The sequence below is a fragment of the Asparagus officinalis genome, chromosome 7 (assembly GCF_001876935.1).
Source record: "Asparagus officinalis chromosome 7, Aspof.V1, whole genome shotgun sequence".
Lineage (NCBI taxonomy): Eukaryota > Viridiplantae > Streptophyta > Magnoliopsida > Asparagales > Asparagaceae > Asparagus > Asparagus officinalis.
Genome location: NC_033800.1, coordinates 10,960,367 through 10,977,003, shown reverse-complemented (window position 1 = coordinate 10,977,003; position 16,637 = coordinate 10,960,367). Strand labels below are relative to the sequence as shown.

At 41.8% G+C, this 16,637-nt stretch overlaps 1 protein-coding gene across 2 annotated transcripts; it reads right to left on the bottom strand.

Annotated features, from left to right (window-relative positions):
- On the bottom strand, window positions 6,910-10,085 carry LOC109848956. Of its 2 annotated transcripts, XM_020418693.1 has the most exons (8): window positions 10,043-10,085; window positions 9,657-9,687; window positions 9,270-9,446; window positions 9,102-9,188; window positions 8,818-9,018; window positions 8,559-8,711; window positions 7,318-7,371; window positions 6,910-7,127 (listed from the first exon to the last, which is right to left on the bottom strand). In XM_020418693.1, the coding sequence occupies exons 3-8, from the start codon at window positions 9,438-9,440 to the stop codon at window positions 6,978-6,980; spliced, it is 816 nt and encodes a 271-aa protein (XP_020274282.1). In that variant the 5' UTR covers window positions 9,441-9,446; window positions 9,657-9,687; window positions 10,043-10,085; the 3' UTR covers window positions 6,910-6,977. The 2 variants fall into 2 exon arrangements, with proteins under 2 accessions (XP_020274282.1, XP_020274283.1); XM_020418694.1 differs by lacking the exons at window positions 9,657-9,687; window positions 10,043-10,085 and having other exon boundaries at window positions 9,270-9,636.

Sequence of the window (16,637 nt, the reverse complement as noted above, 5' to 3'; positions counted from 1 at the left end):
GTTAGGAGGTCGCGTACGACCCCCAGTCCGTATGTTTGCTCGAAGCTCCTTTAACGGTCTCCAGCTTTCCTTAACAAGCGCTTTACCTCGATTCTCGGGTAGGGCACCGATACGATCCTTCAATGGGATTCTAGATTTGGAGAGACCCACGCTGTCATAGGGCTTCACCGGAAGTGCGGGAGCAATAGGAGCGGGATCTGGAGTTGACAAAGGCCGGAAGGCAGCTTCGGATGCTTTTGCCTTAGGTGCTGATTTGGCTTTTGGCGCCCAAACTTGTTTGGATCTTGGCGATCTTTTAACTGCCTCTTCCTTTTGCATTTCCTGTGCTTTTCGCACAAGAGTCCGTAGGGTCCGGGCATGCGCAAGCAAGGTGCGGCACTTCTGGATCCGTTCTTCGATAGTAGAGCGGGTTCTTTTAACACGAGCCCATTCGTTAATTGGAGATCGAGAGGAGGATTCCGATGCTGGTCGTGGCGACAGATTAGTCACTTGGTGCTTTCTGAACTCCAGATCTGCTTGGTAATGGAGTCCATCCACCTGATCCAAAGCCTTGGCGAATTGGCGCGCGAGGCGTTGGCGTTTCCTTTGACGTGCTCTCTTTGATAGAGTTGGCGCGCCTTCAGTAATCGACTCCTTAATCGTGAAGGAGTTCAGATTTGCAGATCTGGTCTCATTGGGTGCCAGCGGACCGTTGCAAGGTACGACTGTAGCATCGGCTATGGGGAGATCGATTTCTTGGTTCTTCAGATCTGGAGACCGACGGATCTTCTGGGAGGAGGAGGCCTTCCTGCACCTGCAAGGAGAGGAAGATCTGGAGGAGGAGGAGAATATGTATTCTTCAAATTTCTGTTGGTCGAATTCGTACTCGACCTCTTCAGCCACGGGGATCTTGATCGTCGGCTGCGGCACGACAGCTTCGGCAGCGAAGCTGTTGGCTCCCACTGTGGTCGCCAGTTTGTTTGCGGTGAAAGTTGATTTCTTCGTTGCTATCGAATTTATTACAACTTTAGTCGTTATAATAAACTCGAATAAAATAAAAAGTTGATCTTTTTATAAGATCTCCTTACACAATGAAAAGAAAAAGTTTACAACTTTATCAAACAAACGCAGAGATCGTTTATCGGTCTTCTGCTTGCGTGGGATCTTTGCCTGTGCCGGGGTTTATCCGTGGACTACCGTCGATCAGATCTGATTGCTAAAGAATTGGGCAGAGCTTCGTCTATCCGTGAAGGGATTGAGAAACTGTAGCTCTTATCTCGGCGAAGCGAGATAATCACTCTTCTTAATATTACCGCAACGGGATAATCCTAAGGAACGAATCGGGCTGCAGATCTAACTCCTCCTCCTCTCTGAAATCTGTGCACTTTAAGTCTTCAATCCGACAGGGCTTCGCCGAGGCACAAGAATTCTAGATCTGAAAAAAGTGAGGACCCGGGGCTGTATTTATAAGCTCCAGGAGGTTTCGGGCGGTTAAAACCGCATAACGGGCCTTTTCTGCGTTGGAGACACCCTAGGGTGTCTCAAACTGGGCCGAGACACCCTAGGGTGTCTCAAACTAGGCCGAGACACCCAAGGGTGTCTCGGCCATAGCCGAGACACCTTAGGGTGTCCAGTTCAGCCTGAGACGCTCCGTTATGCCTGTTTGATTGTTTCCACCGTAAATTCTTCGTCCGAACTCGGATTTGAGTGATTCCAAGTGAGTTGGGAAGCTGACGAAGAATTCTATAAGCTCCAATGATTATATCATCAATTGAACAAATGAGACATGAAGGGTATTTCGCCGTTTGTGAACGATACGAGGTCCCCGATCAGTTCGTATCTTCATCATTCCGAAGTTCCGTTGTTTCACGTAGTTCGTCGGTTTACTTCAAGCGTTCACCGATATCAATCAAGCTTCTGTGAACCAGATGGTGACGTTCATCGTTATTTCTTAACACTGAGATGTTCGTGGAGACCTATAGGCAATTTTCGACGCCTACAGTCTCTAGTTAGGACTAAGTTATCCACATATACCAATACGATTGCTAGCCTATTGCCAGTCCGTTTGACAAATAAACTAGAATCTGCAGGAGCAAGAAAGTATCCACTTTAAATTAAAAACTCATCAATCTTATCATACCAAGCTCTCGGAGCTTGTTTCAGTCCGTAGAGAGCTTTCTTTAGTTTGTAAACATATCTTTCCTTTTCCTTACTCTCAAATCTGATGAGTTTCTCCATGTAAATCTCTTGATCCACCTCACCCTATAGAAATGCGTTCTTCACGTCCATCTGCTAAAGCTTCCAACTCTTGCTGGCTGGTAGAGCTAGAAGAACTCGAACTGTTGTTATTTTAGCAACTGGATTGAATGTCTCGTCGTAATCCAGTCCATACTATTGAGAGAATCATCGAGTGACCAAGCATGCTTTGTATCTCTCAATCGACCCATCCACTCGAGTCTTGACTTTGTAAACCCATTTGCAGGAGATTGATTTAACATCTTTAGGCTTCAGCACCAACTCTCAAGTTTGGTTTTGCTGTAGAGTTTGAATTTCTTTCTCCATTGCTCGTCTCTATTCAGCAATTTTGTATGCTTCCTCAAAGCTAGATGGCTCCTTCACATCTTTCATAAAGCATTAACATACTTAGGATTCAGCTTTCTAGGTTTTGTTGATCTTCAAAGTTTTTCAATTGATTCTTGTTCAATGACCTTTATCTGGCTCGGGCGCTCTTCTTCTGGTGTTGTCTGATAAACACCAGTTTTTCATGAATTATTCTCCTTTGAAGATGTTAAAGAGCTTGATTTTGTCTTCTCTGATAGACGTAAGTCTTCTTCTTGACTTTGCTCTCCTAATTTCTCTTGTAGTCGATCCTCAAGATCTTTAGAATCTAGTAGTTCAACTTTTTGTAAAGCCCACCAAGATGAGTCTTCATCAAATATAACATTTCCTGATGTATAACATTGTCCAGTTGTTGGATCACAGCACCTCCATCCTTTTCTTTCACCTTCATACCCCACAAAAATACACCTTACAACCTTTATGTCAAACTTGTTGTGAATATGATCAGGCAAAAAACACATAACATACGCAACCAAAAACTCTGAAATGCCTTATAGTTGAGTTGATATTTCACAACTTCTGAAATGGTGATATGAACTTCATTTTTGATTGTGGTAGCCGATTGATCACATGCATCGTAGTTTTCATACACTCAGCCCAAAAATGTCCTGATACATTTTTGGCATGAAGCATGCTTCTACAAATTTTGGTGAGATGACGATTCTTTCTTTCGGCTATGCCATTTAATGCGGGGTATTTGGGCATGTTACCTGTTGCAAAATCTTGTGCTGCTTCCGATAGTCATAAAACTCCTTTGATGTGTACTCTCCCCCGTTGTCTATGCGTAGGCAACGAATCTTCTTGCTGCGTTCTCCTTCGACTTCTTCTCAAAATTGCTTGAAGTTAGAGAGTGCTTCTAACTTTTTCTTTAGGAAATAAACTCAGACATATCTCGAGTAATCATCAATGAAGGTGATCATGTATCGCATGCCATTTCTCAATTCCTGCTTCACTCGGTCGAATACATCTAAGTACATGAGCTCCAAAGATTCCTTTGCTCTGAATTGTGACTCATGGTATAGTAATTGATGCGTCTCACCATACCGACAACCTCCACATTTGGTCCCTCCTCGAATCTCTAAGTGTGGAAGCCCCTTCAGCATTGACTTTTCCGTCATAATCTTGAGCTTGTGATTGCTCATATGGCTAAGCCGAGCATGCCACAGATCAGTCGTCTCATTCTTTTTTGGCTTTATCTAAGTATGTCGATTCTGCCGATATCACATAGACAGATTCTACCTTTCGTCCCTTCATGACAGGTTCTCCTAGTAGCTTCAAATTTCGATAGACTTTTACACTTGTGGCCCAAATATTACATAGTTTCCAGAAGCTGTTAATTGGGAAACATATAGAAGGTTCTTTTTCATACCTGGTACATGGTATACATCTTATAGTTGTATCCGATTCGAGTTATAACACGATGTAAATACAGTCTTTCAGATGTGTGTGATAGGTAATCTTGAATTATTCGCTATCACAACTTCTCGGCCACCTTTATACTCCTTCATGTTGACAAGCTTCCCCTTATCTCCCGTCATATGGTTGGAACAGCCAAAACCGACTATCCAATTTTTATTATAACTGATTTCTTCTCGATCTGAAACCGCTGCAAATGCGGACTCAGATTCTTCCACAAATAAGGTTAGTGTCATACCAATAACCTCGTCTTCGTCGACTGTTACATCTTTAAAATTGGCTATGGGTGCTTGGATATCCCATTCTTCTTCATCATCTTGACATCTGCGTGATGTTGCAGCATTTCCCTCTGCAGGTCTTCTCTTATAGTGGCAGTCTCTGACAAAGTATCCTTTCTTCCCACAGTTGTAGCAGCTACTGTCAGGTCTCCTTGCTCGATAATCACATTGCTCCTTACGTTGTTGTGTTCTATCGGTGTATGGTCGTCTGGACTAACTCCTTGAACTAGTCTTTCCATACTCCTCTTTCCTCGCACCTCTTTGCTTTCCTCTCTCATTGCTAGTGAATAGTGCTTCATCTTTGCTTTTTATTGAAACGACAGCCATTTGCTTGGCTAGGGTTTCCTGTGTAGCGACCAAACTCTCTAACTCTAATAATGTTGGTTGAGTCGGCCACCCATGTGTAGCAGCAACGAGTCCGTGATATTCCAGTCTCAAATCGTAGATGATTATTCTCCTCATCCTTGCATCGGATACTTTAGAATCTGGATATAGTTGAGAAATATCTTATTAGAGTGATTTTACTTGCTTGAAGTACTAACTGATTATCAGATCATTCTGTTGCAAGGTCATCAATTGATTCTCCAAGAGTTGAAGCCGAGCATCGTTCTTTTTCGAGAAGAGTACCGCGAGCATATCCCATGCTTCCTTCGGAGTTCTAGCATCTTGCATATAGTCTATAAGATCTTCTTCTACTGTCGTCTTCAACACATACATAGCCTTGCCGGCTTTGATGTTCCACTTTCTTAGTGCTTTCCTAGCTTCCCGATGTGCTGTAGTTTCAGCACCCCCGATGACCTCCCAGAGGTCTTGTCCTTATAAATAGCAATTCATACATGTCTCCCAGTAGTTATAGTTATTACCATTGAGTTTCTTGAGTGTAGTAGTCGTATTTGCTAGATTCGCCATCGTGATGTGGTATTGCTTCAATATCTCCGCGCAAGTCTGGTCCCTGATCAACCAACTTCACAGTCCCGGACTGAGCAAGAACTTCGGCCTTCAAGAATGCCGATAGGATCACTGTAGGAGAGAGTAGGTCCCTGATCGCCTTGTTTCTACCACGAGCTTCAACTTTTACTATTTTAAGTAAACAGTAACCATACTTATAAACAGTAATCTTACTTGTGAATAGTAATCATACGTATGAATACTACCGTACTCGTAAATAGTGTTCAGTACCTTTAAAGGGTAAATGATAATATAACTTATTTTCTGATATGGATGATCCACCTTTGGTGGTAGCCACAAAGCATACGATAAGCAGATACATGCACCCTAAGCCAAGCTCTAATACCACTTGTTGAGTTGAGTGGAGTGGTGGACGCCAAGAAATATTTTGTTATTATTTCTTTAGTGATACAAACACACTATATTCTCAAATACAAATACTCTCTCTCTGCTACTGGGATGGATCTAACACAAACACTTGGGGGTTATTTACAACATTGGTTTAGGGGTAGGTAAACATTATTAAGGGGTTGTTGATTATTGTTGCAAGTTGGGGTGGGGTGGGGGGGGGGAGCTGCTGACTTCAACAGCTAGTGAATTAGAACATATGCAATTTGATACGCTTTCTCAGAGGCATATTCAATAAAAGAGAGAAAAAACATGAACACAACGACAGCATGATACAGACTAGACAAGAACAATAACCCAAGAAGTGCAGTTACTGAAAAATGAATTCCACGAAGAATTTCTGTCAAAGTGATTTGCCATTGTGCATTTCTGAGCTGAAATGATGAAATTAGTAGAGACAATTAGAGCAATGAAAATGAATACGCTTATTTCTTCCAATCGAAATTTAAACCAAGAGGCAAATCAGACCTGCAAACCTATATCATGGAGTGTATGGATTGGAGGGTATACGCAAGTCAACTTTTGTCAGGAATAGCATAAATGTCGCTCTTTAAACTTCTTTCTCCCTATATCAATAAAAATTCACCCGCAATCTACACACCTTTGAAATATCAAACAGAAGGCACACTAAGATGCAGCAGCACAGACTGCGGTAATCGAAATTTTTTCTTCATTAGTTTCAAGCGAAGACTCCCGATCAATGAGAACAAAAACAGGATCCACATCATTATACTTATTCAGCAAACATCACTTGTGACTGACTTCTTTGACACTGCCAATAACATTCCTAGCTATCATCACAGTGCAAACACCTGTGACCGACTTCATTGACACTGCCAATAACGTTCTTAGCTATCGTCGCGGTGCAAACACTAACATTCACTTCTTACAACCCCCATTACAGCATTTGCCTCCAGGCCCTCCATAGTATATAGCTGGTCCTAGGTCACCTGGAAAACGCGCAGCATCTCCCACGCCATAACAACCACCAGATGTAGCCGAGTTTTTGTAATGCCTTGGAGGTACAGGATCAAGGTTAGGCGTCATGACAATAAGATTTCGAACATAGCTAGCCCTCCTCCACCCTTCTCTTGGGAAATGACCACTCCCCATCTGAGTCAACGTATGATAATTTTGGTACTCAGTATTGCACACGCTTCCACCCCAGTTAACACGGGGACCAGTTTCCCAATTCTCAAACAAGGATGATGGCCAGTAGCCCACTGGCTCGCCTTCGAATAACATCCACCATTTAATCCTGCCATAATATCAATTTAAGAATTAGGATTTTAGGATTTTGATATGATTCGCTGTCAGATAGAGAAACAATTATACATAATAGGTTGTAAAGGTGAAGGAAAATTGGTCCCCGTCGAACGTTGAGATCTTCGGTAGGACTCCCCCAAGCACGATCCAGTTTGATACTTGGACAAAACCGGGACATCTTAGGTTAAAACAGCCCATGTCAGCAGATGTATCCTGTACCAAATTATAACAACTAGATAGAAAATCATGATATATCAAGTGTCTAATTATCGCATTGCGTTCCATACAAAAAGCATGATAGTCAAATAATAGAAAGCTAACCAGCTTTTTTGGTCTTGGACAATAGGAAAAGTGTAACTTGAAAGAATATGAGAAAAGAGATGTGTGGCAAAAGAAATCATACCAGCCAATTGACAAATAATCGCGGTTTAACATCTTCAAATAAAATTGGGCCAACCTGAAACAAAAGAGATGTAGATCATAATGTAGTGAAAACAGAGCAATATAATTTGCAGCATTTCTTATTTCATACCATCATAAGATATATAGAGACTTAGAAGATATGATAGTCGGGTGCTTCTATCGTGAAGTTGTACCCGTACCAGACTCGTACTTGACACTTACCCCTACCCAAACTTCATGGTCACTCCTTGGATATATGCATACGTTTACCAAGACATGTGCTCAATTATACGTTATTTATTTTAATTTAAAATAATCGTCATACACTTCTTGAACTTATATCCTACACTTCATGTCCATTTATTGAAACTTGTTAGACATAGGTCTGATTGTTTCGGCCCATGTCCAAGTTAAAAACTATGATTTAAAAGGGTGATTTGAATGTCTAGTTAAAAAACGAGCAGTTTCCAATTTATAATAATCAACATAATGAAAGAAACATAAAAAATGATAGGAATTTAAATTCAAATGGCACATAAGTTGAAAAATAATAATGATCTAATGAAAATTATTAATTTATATATATATATATATATATATATATATATATATATATATATATATATATGAGAATAAAATGGGTATGCTTGGTACCAGCATAAATTTTGTGCTTGGTAGTGATGTGTCACATCCTCATCCACTATCACTACCCATGTGAATGTGGTCCCATAATTTGAATGAGTGGAGGGGATGTGACACATCCTACTAAGGCACAACTTTTTGTGCTTGGCTACACAAAGCATACCCATATTGCTCTATATATATATATATGCACAACTTTTTTGTGTTTGGTACCAAGCATACCCATATTGCTCTCTTCTCTCCTCTCTCTCTCTCTCTCTCTCTAATATATATATATATATATATATATATATATATATATATATATAATTATATATATATTATAATAGCCGTGTTTTCCATAGCCTACATTTCACAAATTTGCTATGTCCCATACCAGTTTGCATGCGATGCGACTTAGCTTGGAAGCCATTTCAAATAAAAAATATCAACAAATAACATCTAAAAGGAAACTGGAGATCCTTCCCAAATTCAGAGATGAAATGGAACCGTCAGAGTTCTTCAATCACTTAAATGCATGCTCCTTAAATTTACCTAGTAGCTTAATTGAACCGTTACTTTGACAAATGCTAAAGTTTCTCATGACAAAAACTAGCATACCGCCCATCCAGCTTCCATAAAGGAGTCGTGAACATCAAACAGAGTAACTGAGTTTAAGCTCCATTCCATCATCATCACATCTAGATTCCACACGCTAATGGTACCTTGTGCTCCAAAATGGGGGCCGCCTCTATGATTCTCTACTCGAGCAATCTAATTATTCATAAAGGCGTATTGCATTTAGGAAAACTAATGTAGAAGAGAAAAAGAAAAAAAAACATTACTATACATAATTCGCCATACTAAATTTTTCATTCACCTCTACTCTGCAATTGGCAAACTCTGCATCCGAACTGAAGTTTTTTGAGGCGCCACTTATCCTAGTAAAGTTCGTTTCTCGAATCCTTTGAACGGGGATTGTTCCTACAGGGCAGCTTCCGTTCTTTTGCCAAATCTGTCGCGTCAAAAATCTGAGGGAACCGTTGCCTTCCGCTACCCTTGGAATAAAACTAGGCCTCATCTATTATGCAAATAAAATTAGTACCAGAAGAACTATTCGGTGTCCAAAACTAGAAATAGACAGACTTTGAATATAAGAAGAACCTCGATCGTATGGTTTCTGAGTAGTGGATGATCGAAGGCAGGTTGCTTGTAGATATCCACACAATCGATAATATCACCATCCTCGGTCTGTAAACATAACAAATCAACTCCTTACTAAATGTTTAGCTACATATGATTAAAGATGAAACATAATAGTTAAGCAACAACCGTTAGAGTCTTGACCGCTGGGTTATTGAGTCCTTTCGGTCGCTCTGGCTCCTTTTCTGTGACCGTCGCTCCCCCGGTGCCACACATTAAAAGTAAAAAAGCCACCAGTAACGGATAATTGCTCTTCTTACCCAAAAATGGGTAAAATCCCTTCTTGGATTTTAAACTCATTGCCAACTAGAAAGAAGGTTTCAACACTGGATTCAAAGGGTGGATATATCCATAAAGAAAGACATTTACTACACCTAAATTAACTTGTTCATATCTCAATAGTCTATAAAATTTTGGTATAAAAAAATATACAACTGACACAAAATGGGCGCAACGTAAAACAAGGCATGACCTTAGTGTAGCATATAAAATGCTTGGATAAAGAGAGCTTAGTACCTGTCAGCTGATGAAGCATGTAAAGCTCTGCCTGGACAAATTAGAAAGCACCCGCACATTAGAAATTTGGAATCAACGAGTACGTAACTGACTTAATGCCTTAAAATCCAGAAAAAGGAAATAAAAGACACACATGGATCATCACAGATTATGGAATTCAACTCATCGAGTTGGTTCTTGACACAAAGCTAGTTTATGAAGATGTATTACTAAAAGCACAAGTACTTCAATGCAGAGTTAACAGCAACGTGGTGCACATTAGATTAGACTAATTTGATGTTCATTTGACAACTCCACTCAATACAACTAAGTAGACAAAACATTAACTAAGAGATCAATCGATGTAAAGGGAAACAAGGAAAGAAACAACTAGGAGAGCCTTATACCTCCCTTGCAGGATAATCTAAGGAATTGCCCACCAATAGAAAAAGAAAGGAAGCAGTTGCCAACTTATATAGAGGGATGAAGAAGTGAATATGGGTCAATACAGGATTTTGGATCATAGCATGATGTGACTCATGGAGTCTATCAGTTGGAATAAATAAGTTTGACCATAACTGCTTTTGCAATTAATAGGATTCGTCATGCTATGCTACTCCAGCACCCAACCAGGACAAAGATATTCCTTACCTTCTACGAGAACAAGAAGAAAATATTTAGCATATAACCAAAACCTGTCAGCTGTGAGTTACTTCAGATATTTTTTGGATTAAGCAAGTTTGACCATAGCTAGCTCCTCTTTTAATATTCTCTCAAAGGACTTCTCTTTCACATGTTTCATTATACTAGGTGCCTACTCCATTACCTCTCCAAGCTTATTCCTTAATTTTCTCAGGTTTTGTGAGTTAATGCAGTTGCCATTTGAATTAAGCAAGATTGACCATAGCTGCTTTTGCATTTAATAGGTTTCAGCAGGCTTTGCTACTTTAGCCTCACCCGGACAAACATATTCCATAACTTCTACAAGAACAACATGAAAATCTTTAGCACTTAATTATCAAAACCAATTGTTCACAGAACCTGTCAGCTGGGAGTTAATTTAGATATCATTTGGATTAAGCAAGTTTGACCACATCAGATCTTGCCTTTAATATTTTCTCAAAATAATTTGTCTAGTTGTCTTTAGTATGTTTCCTTACACTAGGCTACTTCCTCATCCCACCGAGACACTGGAAAATCCTACCAATTAATAGACAACGTCTCAGTGCCTAAAAGAACTTAACAAGATCATATAAGAAGCCAGAGGTTATTCTATTTGAAGAAAAATGAAAGACGGTTTTAGACTTGAGCAATGAGGGACGATAAGTGTTGGGCGCAGAGTCACGCCCTCACGCCGCGGAAGCGATATCACCTGAGAGATAGTCCTGGCTTTCGTTTTCACAAAAGCACAAGTCGACCTCTATATTCTTGTTTCTCAAAGGAAACTAGAATAGATAGTGAAATTCTTATTTCTCAAAGGAAACAAGAATCGAAAGTGATATATTTTATCAAAGTGAAATATACACTCTTCCTCTCATCAGTTCTAAGACTGAAATGTCGAGGGAACCTACAAGCTATGGCAACTCACAGATAAGACAAATACAAACACGAGATTTACATGGTTCGGCTAACTAGCCTACGTCCACGGGAGGGAGTTTTCACTATGAGGAGAATACCAAACTTATTACAAGCTCTCTCTCACTCCTTTCTTTTCTTCTCAAGTAACACTCCACTCAAGAATTACCCACTTAGTATTTTTCCCCACACCTAAACTCCTCCACCCCTTTCCTATTTATAGGAGAGAACATAGGGGGGGCAAACCCGAATTTTAGGCGGGCGAACAAGCGCGGGCACGCGGGAAAAATTTCGCGCACAAACCCGAGGCGACGTGGGCTGGCAGGCGCGCCTCGTCGTGGCAAAGGTGGCGCGCGTGGCTGTCTCCGGCGCGAGATGGACGACAGCACACGAACACGGCATGGCTGGACAGGCATGAACACGAGCACCTACAGTAGGTGGGACCCCCCCTCACGTCGCTCGCGTGCTCTGGACGACAGCGCGATGCGCCTACAGTAGGTGGGTCCCCCCCTTCCTCGCGTTTCACAATTCTCCACCTCGTTCATCATTTGATAAACCTTAAATTTTGAACGAACACCAGGAGAAATCCCACGAACATCACCAGAGAGATCCAGGCCAAACTAGGCCAAACCAGCTGCGTCACTATACCGCGACTGTCTACGTACCCTCCACCGGGATCAAGTTAACCGTCATTCTGTAATTATTCTTCAACATAGTCTCCATCTTCATCACTGACCCGCAGGGCCATGCCCTCTTGGACAAATCAACACGGGCTGATATGAAGCAAGTCCAAGCAATGTTGAAACTTGCTACATGTGACCACCTTGGTTAACATGTCCGCGGGATTCTCATTCGTATGCACCTTCATGAGAAAAATATCGCCTTCCTCTATGACATCCCACACAAAATGATATCTGACATCGATATGCTTGGTACGAGTATGGTGAACTTGATTTTTTGCCAAGTGAATCGCACTTTGACTGTCGCACCACAGGTTCACACTTTCCTGCTCGATCCCCAAATCGTCTAGAAGACCCCACAACCACAATGCTTCCTTCACTCCCTCTGTCATGACCATATACTCGGCCTCTGTTGTTGAAAGTACTACTGTAGCCTGTAACATCGATCGCCAACTAACTGAAGCTCTATGTATCCTGAATACATAACCAGTAGTAGATCGGCATCTATCTAGATCACCTGCATAATCAGAGTCCACATACCCGTCGATCTGACATGTATCTCTATCAAAACACAGACCCGTATCCCAGGTACCTTTCAAGTACCTCAGGACCCATTTCACCGCTTCTCAGTGCGTCTTTCCCGGATTCGCCATGAACCTGCTAACCACACTAACCGCATGTGAATCATCTGGACGTGTACACACCATGGCGTACATCAAACTGCCAACTGTACTGGCATAAGGAACACGCTCCATGTATGCCTTATCTTCCGCCGTAATGGAAGATTGTTTACCTGAGAGCCTAAAGTGCGGAGCCAATGAAGTTGCCACCGACTTTGCACTTTGCATCCCGAACCTAGCGATCACCTACTTTATGTAGCCCTTTTGACTCAAGAACAATCGCCGATTCGTCCGCTCTCTTCTAATCTCCATATTCAGTATTTTCTTTGCAGCGCCCATGTCCTTCATCTCGAACTCATTGCTAAGTTGAGATTTTAGCTTATCTATCTCCATCTTGTTCTTCGATGCAATAAGCATGTTATCCACATACAAAAGGAGATAGATATAATCACTTCCGCGAAGCTTCCGAATGTAAACACAACAATCATAGTCGCTTCGGAAAAACTCATGCTTCAGCATGAAGGAGTCAAATCGCTTGTACCACTGTCGCGGAGATTGCTTCAATCCGTAAAGTGACTTCCTCAAGCGACATACATGATTCTCCTTGTCCCCAACCTTGTAACCCTTAGGTTCATGCATATAGATCTCTTCATTCAAGTCTCCGTACAAGAAGACCGTCTTTACATCGAGTTGTTCCAGCTCAAGATCACCATGAACAACAATACTCAATAGCACCCGAATAGAGCTGTGTTTCACCACTGAAGAAAATTAGTAATACACACCCTCCCTTTGTGCAAAACCCTTAGTCACTAGCCTCGCCTTATACCTCGTACCACCAATCTCTGAAGGATCTTCTTTTTTTTATACAGCCACTTACAACCTATAGCTTTCTTTCCTATGGGCAATGGGACCACCTCCCATGTTTGGTTCTTCCGGAGAGATTCCACCTCCTCCTTCATCGTAGCCAATCAATTCTCGCTATCTCTATCCCGAATAGCTTCCTTGAAGGAGACCGACTCATCTTCCTCCACCGAGAGTGCGTACTCAACCAAATTAACCTGCCCATAGTGCTTCAGGGGTTGATCAGCCTCCAGCTTTTGTACCTTCTTGTATGCTCATCTTGGCCTAGTGGAAGCCAAGCTATCCTCGAGCTACTGTTATTTGAACCTCCTCGTGCTCAAGCTCATCATCTACCTGATTTTCTACTTGAACATGACTAGAACCTGGTTGGTCTTTAGGTTCTATATCAATAACCTGGGACTTAGAATTCCCAATAGTCTCAACACTATCATCCTTGGGCACCCTAATGATCATGGACTTCTCATCAAAGGTAACGTCCATGCTGTTCACGAACTTCGAATCTTCTGTACACCAAAGGTGATAGCCTTTTACACCCTTTGCATACCCTAAGAAAATTGCCTTCTTGGCCTTCGCGTTAAGCTTTCCCTCGTTGACGTGATAGTAGGCGGTACACCCGAAGATTCGGAGCCTCTCATAATCTGCATGCTCTCCTGACCACACCCGATAGGGTATCACCGTCCAATGTCGAATGTGGAGATCGATTCACTATATAGCAAACTGTAGCAATCGATTCTGCCCACCATTCTTTGCCCAAACCAGCATATGATCGCATACTCACTGCTTTCTCCCGCAGTGTTGGGTTCAGTCTTTCCACGACTCCATTTTGCTGTGGTGTAGACCTGACTGTCTAGTGTCTGGCAATCCCCTCCTGATTACAAAACTCCTTGAAAGCACCGTCTGTATACTCTGTACCGTTATCAGATCTCAGTGTCTTTAATTTCTTGCATGTCCTATTCTCAACTATCGCCTTCCACTTCTTGATGTCTCGAATACCTCATTCTTATGCTTCAGAAAATAAATCCAAGCATATCTCGAATGATCATCTATGAATGAGACAAAATACCTGGAACCACCCTTAGAAGTTGTTAGAGCCGGACCCCACATATCTGTGTGCACATAGTCTACTATACTTCTGCTCTTGTGATTGCTTTTCAAGAACTAGACCATGTGCGTCTTTCCGTACACACAATCCTCACAAAAATCCATGCAAGGTTTCTTCAGATTCTTCAGCAAACCCTCCTTACCGAGCAAACCTAGACCCTTCTTTGACATGTGCCTAAGCCGTTTATGCCATAATCGTGTGTGCTCACATGGGTCTCCACTACTTCCATTAGTTCCAACCGTTATATCTCCCGTCACCGTCGTACCCAAGAGAGTATATAGGTTACCGTGAGGAATGCCCTTCATCGCTACTAAAGAACCCCGAACAACCCTTTTCACTCCGTTCTCGGTTACAATCTTGCAACCCCCAGAGTCCAAAACACCAACTGAGATAAGATTCTTCCGCAAGTCGGGAACGTGCCTTACATCCGTCAAGGTTTGGACCACTCCATCATACATCTTGATCTTGATATCACCTAGCTCCACCGTTTTATAAGCATGGTTATTCCCCATCAATACGGTTTCACCATCAATGCTCCTGTATATAGTAAATCACTTCCTGTTTGGACACATATGGTAAGAGCAACCAGAATTAAGAATCCACTTCCCGAAGGTATCCTCACCACCCGTGACAACATAGCATTCCCTATCGCTCCCTTCCTCTGAAGCGTAGCTGGCCTCTTCCTTGCCTTCTCGTCTTTCAGTCTTGTTGTTCTTCTTATTCCCACCTATTCTCTTGTTAGGATAATTGACTTTAAAATGCCATAGCTCGCCGCAGTTGAAACACGGTCTTTCCGCAAGAGGTCTTTATTTTGATCTAGACATTCCTCCCTTGTCTTTTCCTCGCTCATTACCTCTTCCTATGGCAAAGAACCCTTGTGCTTGTTCTTTGTTACCACTAGTGGTCATATCACTAATTGCAATTATTCACAGATCATCCGCTAGAAGCGCCGTTCTAGTCTCATCCATCGACAAACTGTCACCCATAAGCATCAGTGTTTGAACCAGATTCTCATAAGACTTCGGCAGAGATAGAAGTAGTAGAAGAGCCTGATCCTTGTCTTTCACTGTCACCTCAATGTCTTTCAGATCCGATAAGATCCTATCGAACTTGTTGATGTACTCCCGGATTGACGAGCCTTCCTCCATCTTGCAAGTGTACAATTTGGATTTCAAATAGATCCGGTTCGTTAGACTCTTCGTCATGAAGGTGCTCTCTAACTTTAACCATACGCCCGCAGTCATTTCCTCCCCGTCCACCAAGAAAGCTACATCCCTTTCAAGGCAAAGGATAATCGACGCACGTGCTTCCAGATCCAGCTCCTCCCAATCCTCATCAGACATGTCCTTGTGCTTTTTTTCTTTTCCCGCTAAAGCTTTGTGTAATTTCTGCAAAATCAACGAATTTTTCATCTACATCCTCCAATAGGAAAAATCATTTTTCCCATTAAATTTTTCAATCTCGTACTTTTCAACTTTAATTGTTTTACTTGTAGAAGCCATTATCCGCTTGTATTATGTAAATCCGCTTCTCTCAGGAATTTCAACAAATACCTTGTGTTTTACCACACAATAACCAAGCACCACCTCGGATCAGTAGCTCAACCACCGTCAATCTGAATAAAAGCTCTGATACCAATTGTTGGGCGCAGGGTCACGCCCTCACGCCGCGAAAGCGATATCACCTGAGAGATAGTCCTGACTTTTGTTTTCACAAAAACAAGTCAACCTCTATATTCTTATTTCTCAAAGGAAACTAGAATAGATAGTGAAATTCTTATTTCTCAAAGGAAACAAGAATAGAAAGTGAGATATTTCATCAAAGTAAAATATACACTCTTCCTCTCATCAGTTCTAAGACTGAAATGTCGAGGGAACCTACAAGCTATGGCAACTCACAGATAAGACAAATACAAACACGAGATTTACGTGGTTCGACTAACTAGCCTACATCCACGAGAGGAGGTTTTCACTATGAGGAGAATACCAAACTTATTACAAGCTCTCTCTCTCACTCCTTTCTTTTCTTCTCAAGTTACACTCCACTCAAGAATTACCCACTTAGTATTTTTTCCCCACACCTAAACTCCTCCACCCCTTCCCTATTTATAGGAGAGAACATGGGGGGCAAACCCGAGCTTTAGGCGGGCGAACAAGCGCGGGCA